Source organism: Ctenopharyngodon idella, chromosome 3, assembly GCF_019924925.1.
Source record: "Ctenopharyngodon idella isolate HZGC_01 chromosome 3, HZGC01, whole genome shotgun sequence".
NCBI lineage: Eukaryota > Metazoa > Chordata > Actinopteri > Cypriniformes > Xenocyprididae > Ctenopharyngodon > Ctenopharyngodon idella.
Genome location: NC_067222.1, coordinates 34,344,257 through 34,363,099, shown reverse-complemented (window position 1 = coordinate 34,363,099; position 18,843 = coordinate 34,344,257). Strand labels below are relative to the sequence as shown.

General features: G+C 38.4%; 1 protein-coding gene across 3 annotated transcripts in view; it reads right to left on the bottom strand.

Annotated features, from left to right (window-relative positions):
- The window catches only part of asic2 (acid-sensing (proton-gated) ion channel 2), a 368,328-nt gene that overhangs the window by 111,708 nt on the left and 237,777 nt on the right, over positions 1–18,843 (bottom strand). Inside the window, exon 1 of one of the 3 annotated variants that reach the window (XM_051887446.1) lies at positions 13,518–15,813. The exons of the other annotated variants lie outside the window; for them this stretch is intronic. Within the exon in view, the coding sequence (XP_051743406.1) occupies positions 13,518–14,228 (711 nt within the window). The 5' untranslated portion in view covers positions 14,229–15,813. Of the gene's footprint in view, positions 1–13,517; positions 15,814–18,843 lie in introns of those variants that run through there. 3 annotated transcript variants of the gene reach the window in all.

Here is an 18,843-nt window from a genome sequence, read left to right as displayed (position 1 = left end):
AGAAAGTTGAAAATCATGCCATTTGTATGAATCAAAAATAATGGCAGCTGGCTTTGCTTACTGATATGGAACATGGTTTATTTTCGTGGCAAGACTATAAGTGAAACTATTTGTATTCAACTCTTATCGACCAGCATTCACACACAGCTGTCTCAATAAGAGCCAGGAGAGCCAAAGGTAGCACACACACACACACACGCACACACACTGACATATTGCTTCAGCTGGCAGAAAATATGTGAGCACTAATGGACACATGACCCATTAATGAAAGAAAACATTTTGCAAACTATTTTGGCACACTGTGAGAATGATAGCAGTACTGCACAAAAAAAACTTCACTAATGTTATATCGTGTAAGTGTCGAGAACATCTCAAAGTTAAAATCTCTGCAGGGTCTGGGAGTATTGAGAAGTCAGGAGAGAGCACAGCAGAGTTTAATTCATCTGCCAGTGAACACATTGAACAGCCTATCTCAACCCACTGGACTCCAGACCATAGCTTGATATAGCCACAGGATATCAAAAGATGCATCATCCAAAACTGCTGGAAGCAGAAGGATGTAAAGTTGTCTGAAAATATTGGATATGAGTTTGAATGCAACTTTACAGAAACTGCTCACCAGAGCAACATTAAAAATCGATTTAGCCTTGGGATAAGACTGGCAGTTTTATAGCTAGGCAGAGTAATTCATACTATTATGTCACTGAATATAATTAATAGTTAGCTGAAACATTAGGGTTGCAGTTGTTGTCTTTATCTTGATGTAATTTTTGTTTCTTCTTTGTTTAAACTTGCTGTATTCCTGCATAACCTTTATTTTAAAAGAACCCATTAGTTTTAATATCGATAAATATGCTGATTGAAATTCATGGTAACCAATTAGTTTTCTCCTCATTTTTTGATTTTTATTCTACATTCAAATTTTTCCAAAACACACTGTACATTTTCTTTGATTTAATACATACATAAATTTATGGAAAACAATTTACTAAAATCTTCAAACTTTTCTATACTGCTAAATGATGACCGCTGTTTTCGAAAGAAAAGCAGTAGCGGTATTAACATTAAGAGGCATGGCACAGAAGCCATTGGCACATGCCGCTATGCTTAGTGGCACTATGCCAGTGGATAGTGGCATGTGCCACTAAAACTTGTGACATATGTGTCACTGACAATGTTGCTGAGCATGAGGTGGCACCTCCAGTAGTGACTGACAGACGAGTTGAGCATCTATACTGACGTAATTGTGACACAAAATCTGAAATACATAGCCTACTTTTGTGATTTTCTAAAAATAAATATCAATTAAACTTTAATGAATTTACAACACAGTAATACTTTTCAAACATGTAGTCACAGTTTGTAGCACATATGTATTTGAGTGGCATGTGCCACTGAATGTTGTCTAATACCAGTACTTTATGTTGTTGATCAGGCAAACTGCCCATTCTAAGAAATACAAGGAATAAATCTATCATGAGTCACTATGAATACCGCATTAAAAGCTGCATCCGTTAATGTTAACCTTTATGCTTGCATGATGCTGCGTGCATGCCGGTAAGTATAATATTGGCCAACGCAAGATAAACTAAAACTTACGACAGTTGAGGAAGATCCACAAGTGGTGTATTTGTTATTTGTTCATAAGTTAGACGGTAGCAAAAACAAAAACTAGTAATCAGAGTCTGATATTGATCTAAATAAATATAGATATAATTTATGCAGTGCCTTGTGAAAGTATTCAAACCCCTTAATTTTTTTTCACATTTTGTAATGTTGCTGCCTTATGTTAAACTACTTTAAATTACTTTTTTTCCCACATCAATCTACACCCCATACACCATAATTACAGCAAAAAAAAAAAACAAGTTTTGTGACAACTTTGCAAATTTATTAAAAAGGAACATCTGCATTTGGGGATTTTCGACTATTCTTCTCCTCAGATCCTCTCAAGCTCTGTCAGGTTGGATGGGGACCGTCGGTGGACAAACATTTTCAGGTTTCTCCAGAGATGTTCGATTGGGTTCAAGCCGTGGCTCTGGCTAGGCCACTTAAGGACATTCACAGAGTTGTCCATAAGCCATTCTTGCATTGTCTTAGCTGTGCTTCGGGTCATTGTCTTGTTGGAAGGTGAACCTTCTGCCCAGTCTGAGGTTCTGAATGCTCTGGACTAGGTTTTCATTAAGGCTAACTCTATATTTTGCTGTGTTGAGCTTTCCTTTTACTCTGACAAGTCGCCCAGTCCCTGCTGCTGAAAAATACCCCCACAGCATGATGCTGCCACCACCACACTTTACTGTTGAGATGGTATTGTGCAGATGATGAGCAGTGCCTGGTTTCCTCCAGACATGACGCTTGGACCCGAGGTTAATCAGACCAGAGAATCTTCTTTCTCACATCTGAAAGAGTCCTTTAGGTGCTTTTTTGCAAATTCCTAGTGGGTTTTCATGTGTCCTCACCAAGGAGAGGCTTGAGTCTGGCCATTCTGCCATAAAGCCCAGATCGGTGGCGTGTTGCAGTGATGTTTGTCCTTCTGTAAATTTCTCCCATCTCCATATATGATCATGGAGCTCAACCAGAGTGACCATCAGCTTCTTGGTCATCACTCTAACCAAGGCCCTTATCCATAAATTGCTCAGTTTGGCCAGGAGGCCAGTTCCAGGAAGAGTCCTGGTTGTTCCAAAGTAAGGATTATGGAGGCTACATGCTTCTGTGAACCTTCAATACAACAGAATTTGTTTTGTAGTCTTTCCCAGATCTATGTCTTGATACAGTCCTGTCTCTGAGCTCTACAGGCAGTTCCTTTGACCTCGTGGCTTGGTTTTGCTCTGATACACATTTTCAGTTGTTAGACCTTTTATTGAGAAGTGTGTGCCTTTCCAAATCATATCCATTCAATTGAATTTGCCACAGGTTAACTCCACTCGAAGTGTAGTTCATCTACAAATGAAATTTGAATGCTTCTGAGCTAAATTTCAAGAAAAGGGTTTGAATACTTGTGTAATGTACTTATTTCAGTTTTTCCTTTTTAATAAATTTGCAAAGTTGTCACAGATCTGTTTTTTGCTTTGTCATTATGGTGTATGGAGTGTAGGTTGATGTAGAAAAAAAGTAAAGTAGTTTAACATAAGGCAGCAACATAAAATGTGGAAAAAATGAAGGGGTTTGAATATATTTTAAATAATATAATATGTGGTTAGCGGTTCTCATCTATGGCTTTAATATTTCACAAAACATTTATGGAATTGTGTAATAGGAAATAAAACCATTTTTAACAATTTCAACATGTATTCTTTCTGGAGATGCCTGAATGTTTTGTTAAAGTATTTGACTTGCTATAGGAACATCATAATAGACATCCAGTTTAAATGTACAGACTTACATTGTACTCTGTATTGTGCAGAGCTAGTGTCAAGGTCCAGTACACTTCTGAACGGTTGGTGCCAGATTTCATAATGCATTTCAGAATGGTAGGTGTCACTTTATAATAGTTTGTGGCATTTTCTCTCATGCTAGTTTAAAATTATATGAAATAACTGATTGATTGTGTCATTTTGTGATGGCAAATCCCTGCTGGTTGGTACCATTTTAATTAGAACGTTTCACTTTTTTTTTAGTTGTGGCCACCAATCTAAAAAAGTGTCTGTATTCTTTTATAATTCCAAATGACACAGCTGAACTGTCAATCCCATGCAAATAATAATAATAAAAAATGTGTTTGAGTTATCAAAACAACTGCTTCTCAAAAAAAGGCTCAGAGCAAAAAAAAAAAAAAAAAGGAGTCCTGGAGAAAGACTGAGAAGAATTGCAGGACTGAGAAGTGATGTACGTAGTGCGTAGAGTGAGAATAGGAGGAAGAGATGAAGAGGAACTGAGGGAGAAGAGAGTGTGAGAGCAGATGGCACTGAGAGATTCGAGGAAAGAGACAAGATGGTGTAAGAGGTGAGAAGAAAAGAAGAGGAGATTAGAGAGGGAGAGAGCATAGAGTCTCAAATCAGATGAGAGTCATTCAAACTGAATGTGTTATGAATCATGAACTCTTGCTGGACAGAAGCAGAATGTGAGCAGATTTACTGTGATATAAAAAAATAAGAAGAAGAGAGAGGATGTTAGTCCAGGGGTTATAAAATAAAATAAAATGTTTCCTTTTCTTGTGGTTTGAGACATTGACCAATCAATGGTTTTCACGCTGTTGTCTTGTGTCGCTCTAGCCGTTAATTACACTGCATTTTAGGAATATTAATAAAATCATTCATGTCATTAACAGTAGAAAAAGATGAAGAATGAACTGGGAAATGCAGGCCAGTTAAATATGAGGCTGTTCCAGTGCTGTTACCCATCTGTATATTGGTTTATGTTAATTTCCTCTAATGCTTAAAAGAAAAAAAAATGTGTGCTTGAAGCTGAACAAATATGAGCACATTTGCATTCATATCATAATATTCATGTGCATGTTTATGAGGTTAAAGTGCTCCATATGACAGAAACCTTGAAAGGTTAAATGCTTTAGCTATGCTTTTAAATCAATCATTTCATGGACAGCCAGTTCTCAATAGTTTCTGACACAAGTGATGCACAAATGACAGATCGTTAATGGTGAGTCAGTCTGGCTTAATTCTGATAATACAATTCTTATGATACATACAACATCCCTTACTCATTGAATATCAATGTGAATATGGCACTTTTTTCCCGCTTGATTAGAAATGTCTGTATGTTGGGCTTGGTAACCGATTGATCACACCCCAGAGCGTCAGTCGCCACTGAAAATATATAAGACCTTTCATAGTAAGTCCCCCAAACCACTAAATCTCTCACAGTATACCGCATTTATGAAATGTTTCAGCTAAACACATTTCACACAACAAAATATACTGGCTACATAACTGAAAAATCCAAAGCTATTCTTAATGAAGCTAGAAAGACCACAGAAGGGAGGCACGGCTTCTCGCTCTCGTTCCAGACGGGAGACCCCCTGACGGAAAGCTTCAACCTCAAGGATCATTACAGTGCCAGACCAAACTAATCAACGCAGTGTTGGAGCTAATGAAACTCATCCATTTACATCAAGTGATGGACATGGCAGACTAACAGCGTTACCATGGTGATGCAGTGATGGAAATCTATGTCTTCATAACTAAGATTATGAATATATAGATAGCCCAGCTCAAAGGTTTGCAAATGTAGGCCTAATAATCATACTGTATTTCTAAGCCATCTGTAATCCCACTATGTAAAACATTTAGTAGTAGAACTTCATTAAGTTCAATTACAGTAGTACTGCATGGTTAGAAGTGGCAGTAATGCTATAGTAAAAATGTGTTAAAAATAAGTAAGGAATAATTGACTCCAGGCTGTTGAATTATTAGAAAAGAACGCATACCAAGGTAGTAATGCGGCCACGGTGCGAAGCAGAATTATTTTCTAATAATACAATGACCTGGAGTTATTTATTTTGCTTATACTACAGTTACCACACCTAAAGACATTGTTCAGATTTATTACAAGACATTTGTCAGGTTTTTGTCCTTAAAATGCTCTTTTTCACTCTCCCTATATCAAAGAGCAAAGCTTTCCAAAGCTAAAGACAGTCATTTTACACTTTCAGTCAAGAGGAAATATCTTCATGTGCAGACACTTAAATGCCAGGATCGGGAGAGAAATTGATAATGCAAATATTGTAGATACTGGTCACATATCAGCGACACCATGTTTCATTCCTCATCAATTATCACACCAAGAAACAGCTATGATAGTTTAGTCAACATAAATGGAAAGCAAATGTTAAAACTCTTTAAAGGTTTAGGGCTATATATCGTTAATGGCAGAACTAGGGGAGATATATTAGATTTCACTTATTGCTCCAGATTAGGAACCAGTGGTTGATCATTCAATAACAGACATTGGACCTCATTCACTAATAATTACGTGGATTATTTCGAATTTGTACGCACAGGAGAACTTCTCATGAAAAATCTCTGTTCACAACACGTGTACGCACATAAATTTGTTCTTAACCTCGTTCTTATTTTATTTCATGCACGACGTTAGTCATTTGCATAAAACGTGCCCAAACCATGTCCATATAAGGGCTTTCCGTGCATACTTTCTTTACAGGCTTACGTCACTTTTGTCAGAAATGCCGCTGTTTAAAGACGCACACTCGCCTCTCCCCTCGAGCAATGCCACGCGTGCCATTCTCACCAGTTCTCACAATAAACACCTTTCATACAGACCCAGATTACAGACCTCTCATGAGCCAGCTGTACATACGCGTATATCTGCGTTATTCAAAGAAACTTCACAGCTGAACATAATCACCGTATATGATGAAATGTAGGCCTATTTAAGATTACATTGTATTATCTATCAATTTTATTATTTAATTTTATATATGGATTATATAATACAATTAATGTAACATACTTTAATATAATTACATTCATGTTAGGATGAAATTTCATATTTATTTAACTTCTTAACATGATTATAAGGCCATACAGAGTAAGTGTTTTTTTGCATACGAGGGCTTCCAGTTGTTCCTATATTTTGTTGTAAATTTAGAATGATTTTTACTACGAAATTTTTGGTGAATTGTGATTTCTTCTTAAAATCGCTCCTATGCACATTTCAAGCACAAATTTGTGCATATGCATGCTTAGTGTATAAGACCCAATGATCCAAGCTTTATCAATGCCTTTACAGTCAGACCTCAACTCCTGGTTTCTGTTCATGGCCAAACAGTGCTTTATCTGAAACCACTATCTGAAAGGACCAAGGGAAGGACTTCTCGACTCGAATCTGAAAAACTATTTCCTTTGAAACCCAAACTCAAATAGAACCAATACAGCTCTGAACAATTCAAAGAAAACATGAACAGTGTTACTATATTAAAAATGCTGGATGAATTTATGTCCACTGAAAACATTTAAAAGTAATCAAAATCCATTGGATACACTTATAACTATGTCTGAAATAACAGAACATATTAAACATATTTTAAATATTATAATAATAATAGTAATAATAATAATAATAATGCATTTTATTTAATGGTGCCTTTCATATCACCCAAGGTCACCTCACAAGCAAGCAAAGAAAAAAAAAAAAATACAGATCACTACACAGGACAAAACACACAACAAACACTCCACATATACAGATAAAGTGCAGTAAAGACTCAATAAAACATATTATAAAAAAGCCTGTATAAAAAGATATGTCTTAAGACACATTTTAAAAGTCAGCAGGCAATCGCTATAGCAAACATCAGGGGGAAGGGAGTTCCATAGGCGGGGGGCAGCATAGCTAAAAGATCTGGCACCCATGGTAGTTAGTCGAATCCGAGGTACCACAAAAGAAATTGAAGATGAAGATCTGAGAGCATGTGAAGGAGTGTAAATGTGAAGAAGTTGAGTAAGGTATTGGGGTGATTATGAAGATTATGAAGTGCCTTGTAAGTAAGTAGCAAGATCTGGAATTCAACTCAATACTTTACTGGAAGCCAGTGCAATTGCTGAAGAACTGGAGAAATGTGCTCAATAGAAGGTGTTCTAGAAAGAACACGAGCTGCAGAATTCTGAACCAACTGAAGCTTATGTAGTAATTTAGAGGGAACAACAGTGAGAAAAGCATTACAGTAGTCTATATGTGAAGTGCGTGAATAAGAACTGCTGTTTTATTGGTTGAGAGAAAGGGACGGAGACGATTAATATTACGCAAGTGGAAGTATGCAGTCCGCGTGATATTATTAATTTGAGTTTCAAAGGATAGTGTGCTATCCATGATAACACCCAAACTTTTAACCTGTGAGGAAGGACAGATTGCATTATTGTTAATGTACAAAGAAAAACAATTAGATTTAGATAAAACAGATCTAGTGCCAACAAGTAAGGCCTCAGTTTTGTTGCCATTTAGCTTCAGGAAGTTAGCTGAAAGCTAATCTTTAATTTCAGCTAAACAGCTGGACAAAGATGGTGGACGAAAAGAACTAGTGGGTTTGGCAGACAAGTAAAGTTGGGTGTCATCCGCATAACAATGAAAATGAATACCATGTTTCCTCAAAATATAACCAAGAGGGAGCATATAAATAATGAAAAGAAGCGGGCCCAAAACAGAACCCTGGGGAACACCAGTGGTGACTGTAGATGTTCTTGATCTAAAACTTTTTAATTGAATACGCTGAGTGTGTCCAGAAAGATACGACCTAAACCAAGACAGAGGAGTGCCAGTAATCCCAATAGAAGCTAACCTGTCAAGAAGTATCTTATGTGAGACAGTATCAAAGGCAAACATTTAACAAAGGAAAATATTTGCATGTTTTATATATTTAAAAAAAAAAGCATTCGACTCAGTTTGGCATGATGGTTTACTATACAAACTCCTACAAATTGGCATCGGTGGAAAAACCTTTAATATACAATCTCTGTACACCAACAGTAAATGTGGAGTGAAAATCAATAATCATAGAACAGTGTTTTTCCAGCAGGGACGTGGAGTGAGGCAGGGATGCAGTCTGAGTCCGACTCTATTTAACATCTACATAAATGATCTGGCAGTAGTGCTAATATCCCCGGGCCTCACTCTACACAACACAGAGGTTAGATGTCTGCTGTATGTGGATGATCTGGTCCTGATGTCCCCACAGCTGAGGGTCTTCAGCAGAACCTGTCCCTGCAGGAACAGTGCTGTCAAGAGTGAGCTTTGACAGTCAATCTGAACAAAACCAGAGCCATGTATGGTGTTCCAGAAGAAAGCCAGATCTCAGGGAAACAAACACCAGTTCACTTATAAAGGACAGATCCTACAGTACAGCACTAGCTACAGTTATCTGGGCATCGACATCAGCGCTCAGGGAGGCTTCGGTCTGAGCAAAAAACACTGAGCGGAAAAGGCTCTGAGGGCTTTTATGTCAAGTCAAGTCCAGTCATCTTTATTTATATACCGCTTTATACAATACTGATTGTTTCAAAGCAGCTTTACGGTGATTTATGCTATAATGTCATGATGCGGTCAAATTACCCGTTAAAACTTGAATAAAATTATGTAATTGAATAATAAAATACAAGAAATAAAAAAAAAATAATTAAAAAGAAATTTAAAAGTGTGATTAAGCGTGATTGATCTCATCAGTGTTTGGGAGCAGTGTCTCTACTAATAGTGAAGCTATTTAGTTCCTTCAAGAACGAGCGACGTTATTACCTCGATACTGAGAAATGTCATGTAGCTGTTCAGTTGTGAAACAAATTTATTGATAAAGTTGCGGGCCAGAGCTGTTTCTGAGTGTGTGTCTACAGGTACAGTATGTGTGTGTGTTTGTATGGGAGAGAGAATGCAGGAGAAAGAGAGCATGCTTTCCATAGATAGAAGGTAATTCCATTGCAAAAACACGAAAATATTTTGTCATGTTATTTGTTATATTTATTTGCTTTGTTGGGTTTTGGTTCTTTTGCGGTTGTAGGCTGTAAGGACCTTTGAAATAACTGAAATAATTTGGCAAAGTGATATGTAACTGCAATGCGGTCACGACCTGCCTAGAACAACTGTACTTTAGCTGTGCATTTCCTGGAAAATAACTGCCCTTAGAACGTTTGTCAGCCAATTAGATTCAAGCATTCAACAGCCCCGTAGTATAAGTTGATAACAAACTCTCCTGTTCATTGAATTATTACAAACATCTTACTTTAATGTAATAATTATGAGTAAGCCAGAATTTGTTCAGAGGATACATTTCTGTATCATCTGACAGATAAACTGCAGCCATATGAGACATCCCAAAGCTGGGTATTAGAGATTTCCCTGCTGGAGCTTCTGATTGTCTTACTGGGTCTCTAATACACTTTGTAATGAGTGGATAATGTTTAGCTAATGTTATGGAGAGAAAAACTGAGCTGATGAGGAAGAAGAAAATTAGCCATCACACACGGGATTTCCACTTTCTAAACTCTTAAAATTGGTGTATTTAACCTCCAGTGACTACTATATGAGCTAAATAAACACGGATATGCTGTTGGGTAAGAAGTATGATAAATACACACTCATTTACACAGACATAAATTATCACGTCTCAAACTATTGCTAAGCTTGCCATTAGAAGACATAAGACATATATGAGTGCTGAAATAAGGTGCATACACAACATGAAGCACATATGTTCTGTGAAATGGGTTGTTAGAATTCTCCACAAACAGCAGTGCCATTCCTAAACACAGTGAAAAACACCTCAGTGATATCCAGCCCTAATTAAGAATTATTGTGAGAGAGTTGCAAAGTAGTCTCACACAAATCCACACATGCAGAAAGAAGCTCTGCTGAAATGTAGCCTGAGAGAGAACATCTGCCCGCGCTCCTCCTCTCCCCACATCAAGAGAATTAGAGAAACAACACAGTGGAAAACAACACAATGAGACTGAAAGAAGAAGAGAGAGGAAGGACAGAACCCATAGCATACAACATCCTAACAACAACAACAAAAAAAATCCTTCTCACAGTCCCACAACACTTCCAATTAGTTTATTTACAATTTCAACAAAACAGTGCATCCTACAGCTGTCACTGACTGCAACATCCCACAACTCCTTACAAAACATTTAACAGTGGCCTATTAAACACATGTAAACTTGAAATGAATAGTCTGCTATATAATCTGCGACATATAATCTGCACAATAAACTTTTCAAGACTAAGTTTAAAATCTCATAATGGTGTTTGAAACTGTAGGGGTTAGAAGTCTTGTTATGCCTTGTGATCTTGTTATTTAATCATTTATCAAATTAAACTTCTGAGCCAAACTCATAATGTTGTGTTACAGATACAATAAAAAAAAATAATAATAATAAAATCAAAATAAAAACTTATAAAGTGGTTAAACATTTCTTTTATTATTGACCACTGACCTTTGTGACAACATGCCCCAATATCATGGTATACTGTAATTGTCACGGATGGTGTTGGGTTTTGTTTCATGTTTATAGTTAAGTCATGTCTTATTTTTATGTTTTCATTGCTTTGTTTTCATGTTTGCGATGTGCTCCCTGTTGTCATGTGTTTTCCATGTCCCCATGTGATCATGTCATGTGATTCTCATGTGTTAGGTTGTCAATAGGCTTGTTCGACTTCATGCAGCGCTGTGCAGACCGATCGGCGGCTGACCTGAAGTGCATGCCGGTAAGAAATTTTGTTCGAACTGAGACAGCGCCGACACTATGTGACTGTGACATATGGTTTCAAAGTACCGCGAGAGCGATTCGTGTTTAGCCGATTCGAGTCAGCCAGAGCAGTTTCTCAAGAGCAGCTGCACAAGCTCTGATGACGACACAGCTGTTCCACGATTGGCCGGATTCACCGCATGACAACGACCACGTGTGTTTCGTGTTTATTCTGAAAACTTCAGTTCCACTAAAGCTCACAAATCTGTATTTTTATAACAGTTAAAGCTCTTTTCATGTAGTCGTGAAGTTGTATTGTGTCATGTTTATCAAAATAAAACTGATAAAAAACATAGACCCCACTTCATAGGTATTTAAATATATACTTATATTAAGTATTAAATATATACTTATTTTGAACTTTATTCTTGTAAAAACAGATGCTGTAAGCAGTACATAAAGTACTGAATGAAAATGTCTCCGAAACATCTGTGTATTAGTCAAATATTGCATTTATTTCACTTCAGTTGTGATAAAGTATAATACGGTAAGCAGAAAGTGTCAGACTTCACGTCTCCATTTTCAGCTCCTCCCCGCCTGCACGCGGCTACTCTCACCGATCGGTTGCATCCAGCCGCAGCTGATGTCGAACACACAGTACAATATAACATCGTGACTACATGAAAAGAGCTTTAACCGTTATAAAAATACAGATTTGGAACTGAAGGTGTGAGAATAAGCACGAATCACACGTGATCGTTGTCATGCGGTGAATCCGGCCAATCGTGGAACAGCTGTGTCGTCATCAGAGCTTGTGCAGCTGCTCTTGAGAAACTACTCTGGCTGACTCAGGCGGCTGATCTCGAATCGCTCTCGCAGTACTTTGAAACCATATGTCAGAGTCACACGGTGTCGGCACTGTCTCAAGTCGGACAAAATTTCTTAACGGCATGCACTGCTTCAAGTCAGCCGCCGATCGGTCTGTGCAGAGCTGCATGAAATTGAACAAGCCTATTGGTTTAATCATTGCTTTCAGGTGTGTCTTGTTATGTCATGAGTCTCTGTGTATTTAAGCCCTCATGTTTGCTATGTTCTTGGTCAAGTATTGTCCGTGTACCACTGTTGGTGAGTTTTATGTTTCTGTTAAGCCGTGCCAAGCTAAGCCAAGCCAAGTCAAGTCATTGTTTTATATTTTGTTTATGTTTGGATTCATCAAATAAAGCTGCACTTGGGTTCTCCAATACTTGCCTTCAGTGGATCCATTACAGTAATATTATATGGGGTCATATATCACAACGGGAACCTGCCATTATTTATTTATTTGTTTTTTTATTGTCCATAAAAAAAAAAAATAAAGTAAACAGTAATAATAATAATAAGTACTAAAATACTGCAAATATAAAGCATTTTTTAATCATTTAAAAATATTGATATGAAAATCCCCATTCAAATATTTAATTGCATCTAAAAACCATCTTTCTTTTCTGGCATTATAAAAACTGTTATTACTTTGATTTATTCATTGTTTTTTGCACAGAAAGGACCGAGTGAGTGTACGTGATAGAGCAGCAGTAGTGACTGTGGAGAAACAGGATGAGCATGAGGAGAAGAACGACATGTTCACTGACAATAGAAGTCTGAGACTGGTGACAGTATTGCAATGTTTAGAAACATAAAGCAACACTCATTTCTATGAATAAGATTTTACTGAAAAGCGCAAATAAATATTCATGTAAAAACAAGCATTGTGTGCTGTACAGTTGCAAGAAAGTGAGCAAAAAAAAAAAAAAAAAAATCTGCAAAATGATGATACTGATTGGCATTTTCTGTTAGGTGTGGGTAGAAAAATCGTAATCTTATCATGTTACATCTGGCTAAGAGACAGAATTATATAATTATTTCTTGACATGAAAAATCAGTGTTTGCTAGACAGTTGCTACATTACCAGATAGGAAATAGGTTGAACATCCTGGAATCGGAGGTCTTTATGAGCAACGCAAATGCAAATAGCACATTATGCTCAATCAGAATCACATTATGAAAATCAGCCTTGGAAGATCAGTGCACCTGATTTGTTTGTAAATGCTGGTATTCAACCTGGGTCTCACTAAAAAAAAATCTTCATGTCTTCATGAATTGGGGTCAGAAAGTTCTGAAACGGGTGTACAAAATGTCCTGTGAAATATCTGAAGCATGACGGAGAGGGCAACACAGGACAAGAGCTAACGAGAGGTCAGAGCTGAGTCTGTGCATGTGCTGCATGAAAGAATAAATCACAGTGAATTTGACAAACACTAGAGTGAAAAGGTGACAGAAAGAGACAGAAAGAGAGAGAGAGCGAGGTGGAGGTCATTTGTTCAGACTCACAGCAGAGAAGTTGTGGGCTCCACAGGGCTCTCCGCGGTACTTGCAGGCCAGTAGCATATCCTCCAGCTGGTGGCCCAGTCGGTCCATGAACTCCAAGCTGGTGCCTTCGAAGCGCCGTGGAGGCAGGAAAAGACGGAAATCTGACAGCTTGCTAAACCATGCTCGCCTGTCATCTTGAAGCAGTTCCAGTACCAAGGGTCTGGCTGTGCGGTTGGCCAGCAACAGTCCAAGCCAGTGACCCGCAAAGTACAGATCGCTCTTAGTGAGGTGATTCAAACGTACGGGGTTATTGTTGCAGATGGTGACCGTGGGAAAAGCGAGTTCTCTCGCCCACTCTGTGTGGACTCTTGTGTGAGTGGGAAAGGCCAGCCAGTGAAGCAGCCGATTCGAGGACCAGGAAACCAGAAGACCCAGACAAGTACAGAGTGCCAGCATCCAAAAGGCCCGGCGGCTGAGAGAGTTTGACGGGGCACAGATGTGCCGCAATCCGTGGAGGTGAGTCCGCGCTAGGAGGGCCACGGTGAGGTGGGACATATTGTCTCGTGGTGCTCCGGCTCGGGTGCGGCGACGGCGGGCCCTGCGTTGGCCCGGCATGGGCGAGGCAGGGCGCAGACAGCGGCCTTCCAGAGCCATGACGGCCCACAGGGCTGCTAGAGCAGCAGGGGGGACGGCTTCATCTCCCAGCCAGGCCTCCACGGCCGGGGCCCTCATGGGGCTCCAGGAGCACAGAGAGAGCCACAACACTGACTTCCTGAATACTAATCTGACTTTTAGAGTCCAACAATCAAGTCACGCACTATTGTAGCACCTGCAAAACTACTCGAGGTTCAACTGAAGTGTACAACTCTACTATGACTTCCACTTTAATATATGTATGCAAACTTCATTTCTGGATTGAATAAACACATTCGCGCACAAGCACACTGCTCCCTAAGGTACACAAATTTCAGCATGTGTCTTCATACCCGCTGGCAACTCTCTATAACCCCTCAGGCAAAATCCCCAGGCTATTTTCTCTGTACCTTTCTCTTTCTAGTTCTCTCTATTTCGCTCCCCTCCTCAGTCCAACTGGTCAGGGTGCCGAGACTTAGTCTGGGCTTGGGGACAGCCTGCAATCTGCATCTGAGATTCTCCCAAAATCTCCTAAAGTTCAGGCGGGTGAATCGGAAAGAATGAGGCGGTTACATGGGAAGTGATCTTAATGAGAGAAAATATTCAACAGATGCAAGACAGATTGTAAGAGAGAATAATGAAAAAGAGACGGATTGTGGAAGGCAGCGCCAGCTGAGTCACAAGAAAGAAGGATCTGAGAGAGTCTCCAGGCAGGCTGTCCTGTTGGTAAAATGGACTGTCTTGTGCGACCTTTTTCCACAATCCCTGGAGAGAGGGTTTCCTGAACACTAGCTACAATTGACCCCACAACCCATGATCACACTCATCTTGTCTTTTTGCCCTTTTTCTCTGGCTTTGACAGTGATACAGTACTAACTTTTCTCCTTCCTACCTCTCTGTGTCTCTGTCCTCAACTATGGGGGCACATTGGCAAAAGCCTGGTGTTACAGAGGTCGTACTCCGTGCTAGTTCACACACACATACACACACACACACTGACTCTTGCCTGCAGGAGTGCTGAATGCCGCTGATGTGGAATCTGTTCTGACATGGTCCGAATTCAGCATCTCACTCTCTCTCTCTCTCCTTCCCCTTTTCCATCCTTCTTTTACACTGAAATGGCATCCTTGATCTTCTTCTCCATTGTTTTTCCTTTGCTAAAAATATCCATTCCCAGAAATTAAAATTCTTCAATTTGCATCCATGTCCCTCCTCTTTACTCTGTCAATCAAAGCATGCTTGCTCCTCCCCCTGCCTCTCGCGTGCCTCCTCTTGTCCTTTATCGTTGTCTGGACGGATTCACTTCTGCCTCTTTGGTTGCTCGAAAGAGAGAGAGCGCAAGCGAGCGACAGAAGCTGCTCGGCATGAGAGCCTTTGCTTTCCTTTGCACTGTTTAATTGCTCTGCTGTTGCTGCCACGCCACTCTCATCTTCCCTTTTGCGCTCTGTCAGTCTGTTCGCTCAGCATTCCTCTCCTCCTTCTGGGTCACTCCATCCATTCACTCCTCCTCCTGCTCTGTCGTTTCTGTTCTCTCCGCACTCCTCCGTGTCCACACAGTCAGTGCCTGGCTCAGCCTGTGCCAGCTCTCTCGCTCACTCTCTTTCTTTCTTACTCTCTCTCTCTCTCACTCTCTCTCTCTGTCTCTCTCTCTCTTTATTTGCCTCTATATTTCGCTCACTGTCTGCTTCCTTGAACAAGGCTGAAAAGAAACAAAAGAGTCACTCTAATGTTTCTCTTCATGTGCTTGTTAAAATGTAAAATGGTGTCCTGTGTGTGAGCGTGTAGGAGGGTTGCTTTTGTGTGGGAAGAAAAGCCAAAAGAGCTCACTGGTGTCCCACACTTCCTTTCTCTCACACTTATATTCTATGTCACTTCATTTTTTGTATTTTACATAAACATTTGGTGCTTTTCTCTCTTTGCAAGCTACACAAGTGTGCCAAACCTATTTAATAAAAGGATTTTGGCCAAAAAACCTTCTTCTAGCATGACTGAAATGTTAATTATTAAAGATCTGCATGATAGTGTGGAGAATGTATTCCAGTGGTACCTTCTGTGCCTTACACTCCTGTTCACGTAGTTTATTTATTTAGTTAAGCTCATTAATAATCACGCAACTACTTATTCTTCTATTGAAAAAAAAGTATACCTACTGTTAAATGCTTACAATTTGTTAAAAAAAAAAAAAAAAACCAAATATTTAAATGAACTGATTTTATTATACAGCCTAAATACACTTAAGTTAAAGGGTTTAGGTTACACCAGAAAAATTAAATTTAAGGGTCAGATTAGGTACAAATATCTCATTAATAGCCAATTTATCACGTTTTACCACAGTGTATTTATTGCTTCATTCATTCATTCACTCATTTTCTTCATCTTCACACACATGCAGAATCCAAATGACCTATCAGAGTCTTTGCCAGTGAGTCACAGATCACCAAATATTTAGAGAGGGACAGATGGAGTGAGAGTTAGATGGAAGTTTTTCTTTAATCACAAACTGAATACATAACACACAATTACAAGCTGTTTTGACTTGGTACTCACATATTTGACGCATCACATCATTCTCTTATAAGGTTTCACTAATTAGCCAATAATCTCTTTCTGTTTTTCTTATTTGCAAGTATTGCATTCAAAGTCAACACTTCAAAAAAAGAAAAGAGAGAGAGAGAAATCCAATTAAAAAATTATATTTAACCAAAGTAGCTGCTTTCTCAGTTAGATATCATTAATGAAGACGCCTTAATAAGGCACCTAGGCTCTGCGCATGTAAATGAGTCATTGGGAGATACAAATTGGATATTGATGGCATACAGTACTGTATAGTGACAAATAAAGGGCTTTCTTAGAAGAATACTTGACCCCGAAATTAATTTTCTCACCTAAAACATCATTATAATTCTGTTCGATGGTCTTGTGAGACATTTCTTTTCAATGAACACATTCATCTTGTTAACAAATCAGACAGAACTATTTGTTCATTACTCCGACTGATCTAGTTACTGACTCAATATATCAGTTCTTGTTAACAATTCACTGGATGGGAAGAGTACCAGTGAAAAATAATGAAAGTCTGTCTGTTCATTGCAAACCTGTGGCTTCAAAAGTTTTGGAATATAGCACATAAGTTACAGCTACATATCATCAAAATATTTAATGCTTTTGTTTCACACACACACACACACACACACACACACACACACACACACACACACGCACACACAGACACACACACACACACACACACAAAATAACAGGTTGAGTAATAATAACAATATGAGTAAATGATGACAGAATTTCCATTTTGGGGTGAACTATCTCTTAAAAACATTGACAACACTATTATTAGTGTATTTCTAAGACTTTATTAAACCAAAAAATTTGCAAAAATTAGTTGCCTTATTCTGCATGATCATGTTATACAGTACATCCCTTAATCCTATCCAATACCTAAACTTAACCACTACACTAACTACATTACTAACTATTAATAAGCAGTAAATTATGAGTGTATTGAGGCAAAAGTCATAGTTAATAGTGAATATGTGTTCCCCAAACTAAAACGTGATCAAAAAAAAAAAAGAAAAAAAAAGGAGATGCAACCAACCTTCTACTGATGTGGATTAGCTAAATGCAAGTCTCAAATATATAACGTTGTTCACAGTGGTGCAGATTATTTCATGATTATTCAGTTCTTTATTATACTGGCAAATACATTTTTCTCATATTATGTAGTTCTAGCTATAAACCAAAGAGAATTACTTAACATAAAATTGAGACTGTTTTAGATTTATAGCTACATTTGCAAAATTTATTTCTTTATCTATATTGCATTACCAGCCCCAGTTGTATGTATTTTTTATAAGGCCTAATAAAATTACAATAAACGTGATTTATAATTCATTGGTAAGACTTGGAGAGCTAAATTCAGATTCTTGACTTTACTGAAACCTTGTAACTTAGGAAGTGACTTGAAGGTTCAGACCTGGGGCTTGACTTTGTCTTGTAAAACATTGTCTTGGATCTGTCTGACAATTGTCTGGCTGTTTTTTGAGGCAATACATTGTTAGAGTAGAAAGAAAAAAAAAATATTAAAATGATTTTTGCACAAAAGGTCATTCTAATAGCAACCAGCAAACAACAGAGAAACTGGCAATGATGTAAGGCCAGCGGTGAACTGGTGCATAGCCTTGTATAAAACACATTTTAATTCATTCCAACAGGAGAAAGATTCATATTCTCTTCATTGTCCTCAAATCACACGTATAATCTACAACTTCAGTCTGGAACCTTTCAGCCATTACTTATCAGTTACCATCACACTTCCCCTAGGATCTCATATCCTCCGGAGAGTATTCGAGCGGCCTGGACATCAGTGCATCTAATAACTGCTGCTTGATTTGGTTTTAGTAAGTACAATATAGAACATTTGCATCTGCATTGTGTTTTTCACCCTTTTCATTACAAAACTGCGCTAAGTACAATAAAAAAGACAGAAGAATCCTTTAGCCTATTAGATTAATTTCCCCAGTATGCGGGGCGTTTAATTTCACAGCAAGCATGTAACTGATTTTACTATGCTTTCTTTCAGCCAGATGCTTTATTGAGTGCTCATATGATCTCAGCATGAAACGAGCCCTTCAATTTGACCCCTTTCTTATCATGTTAACAAACACAAATGAGTACAAAAGAACATAAACACAAATATGCA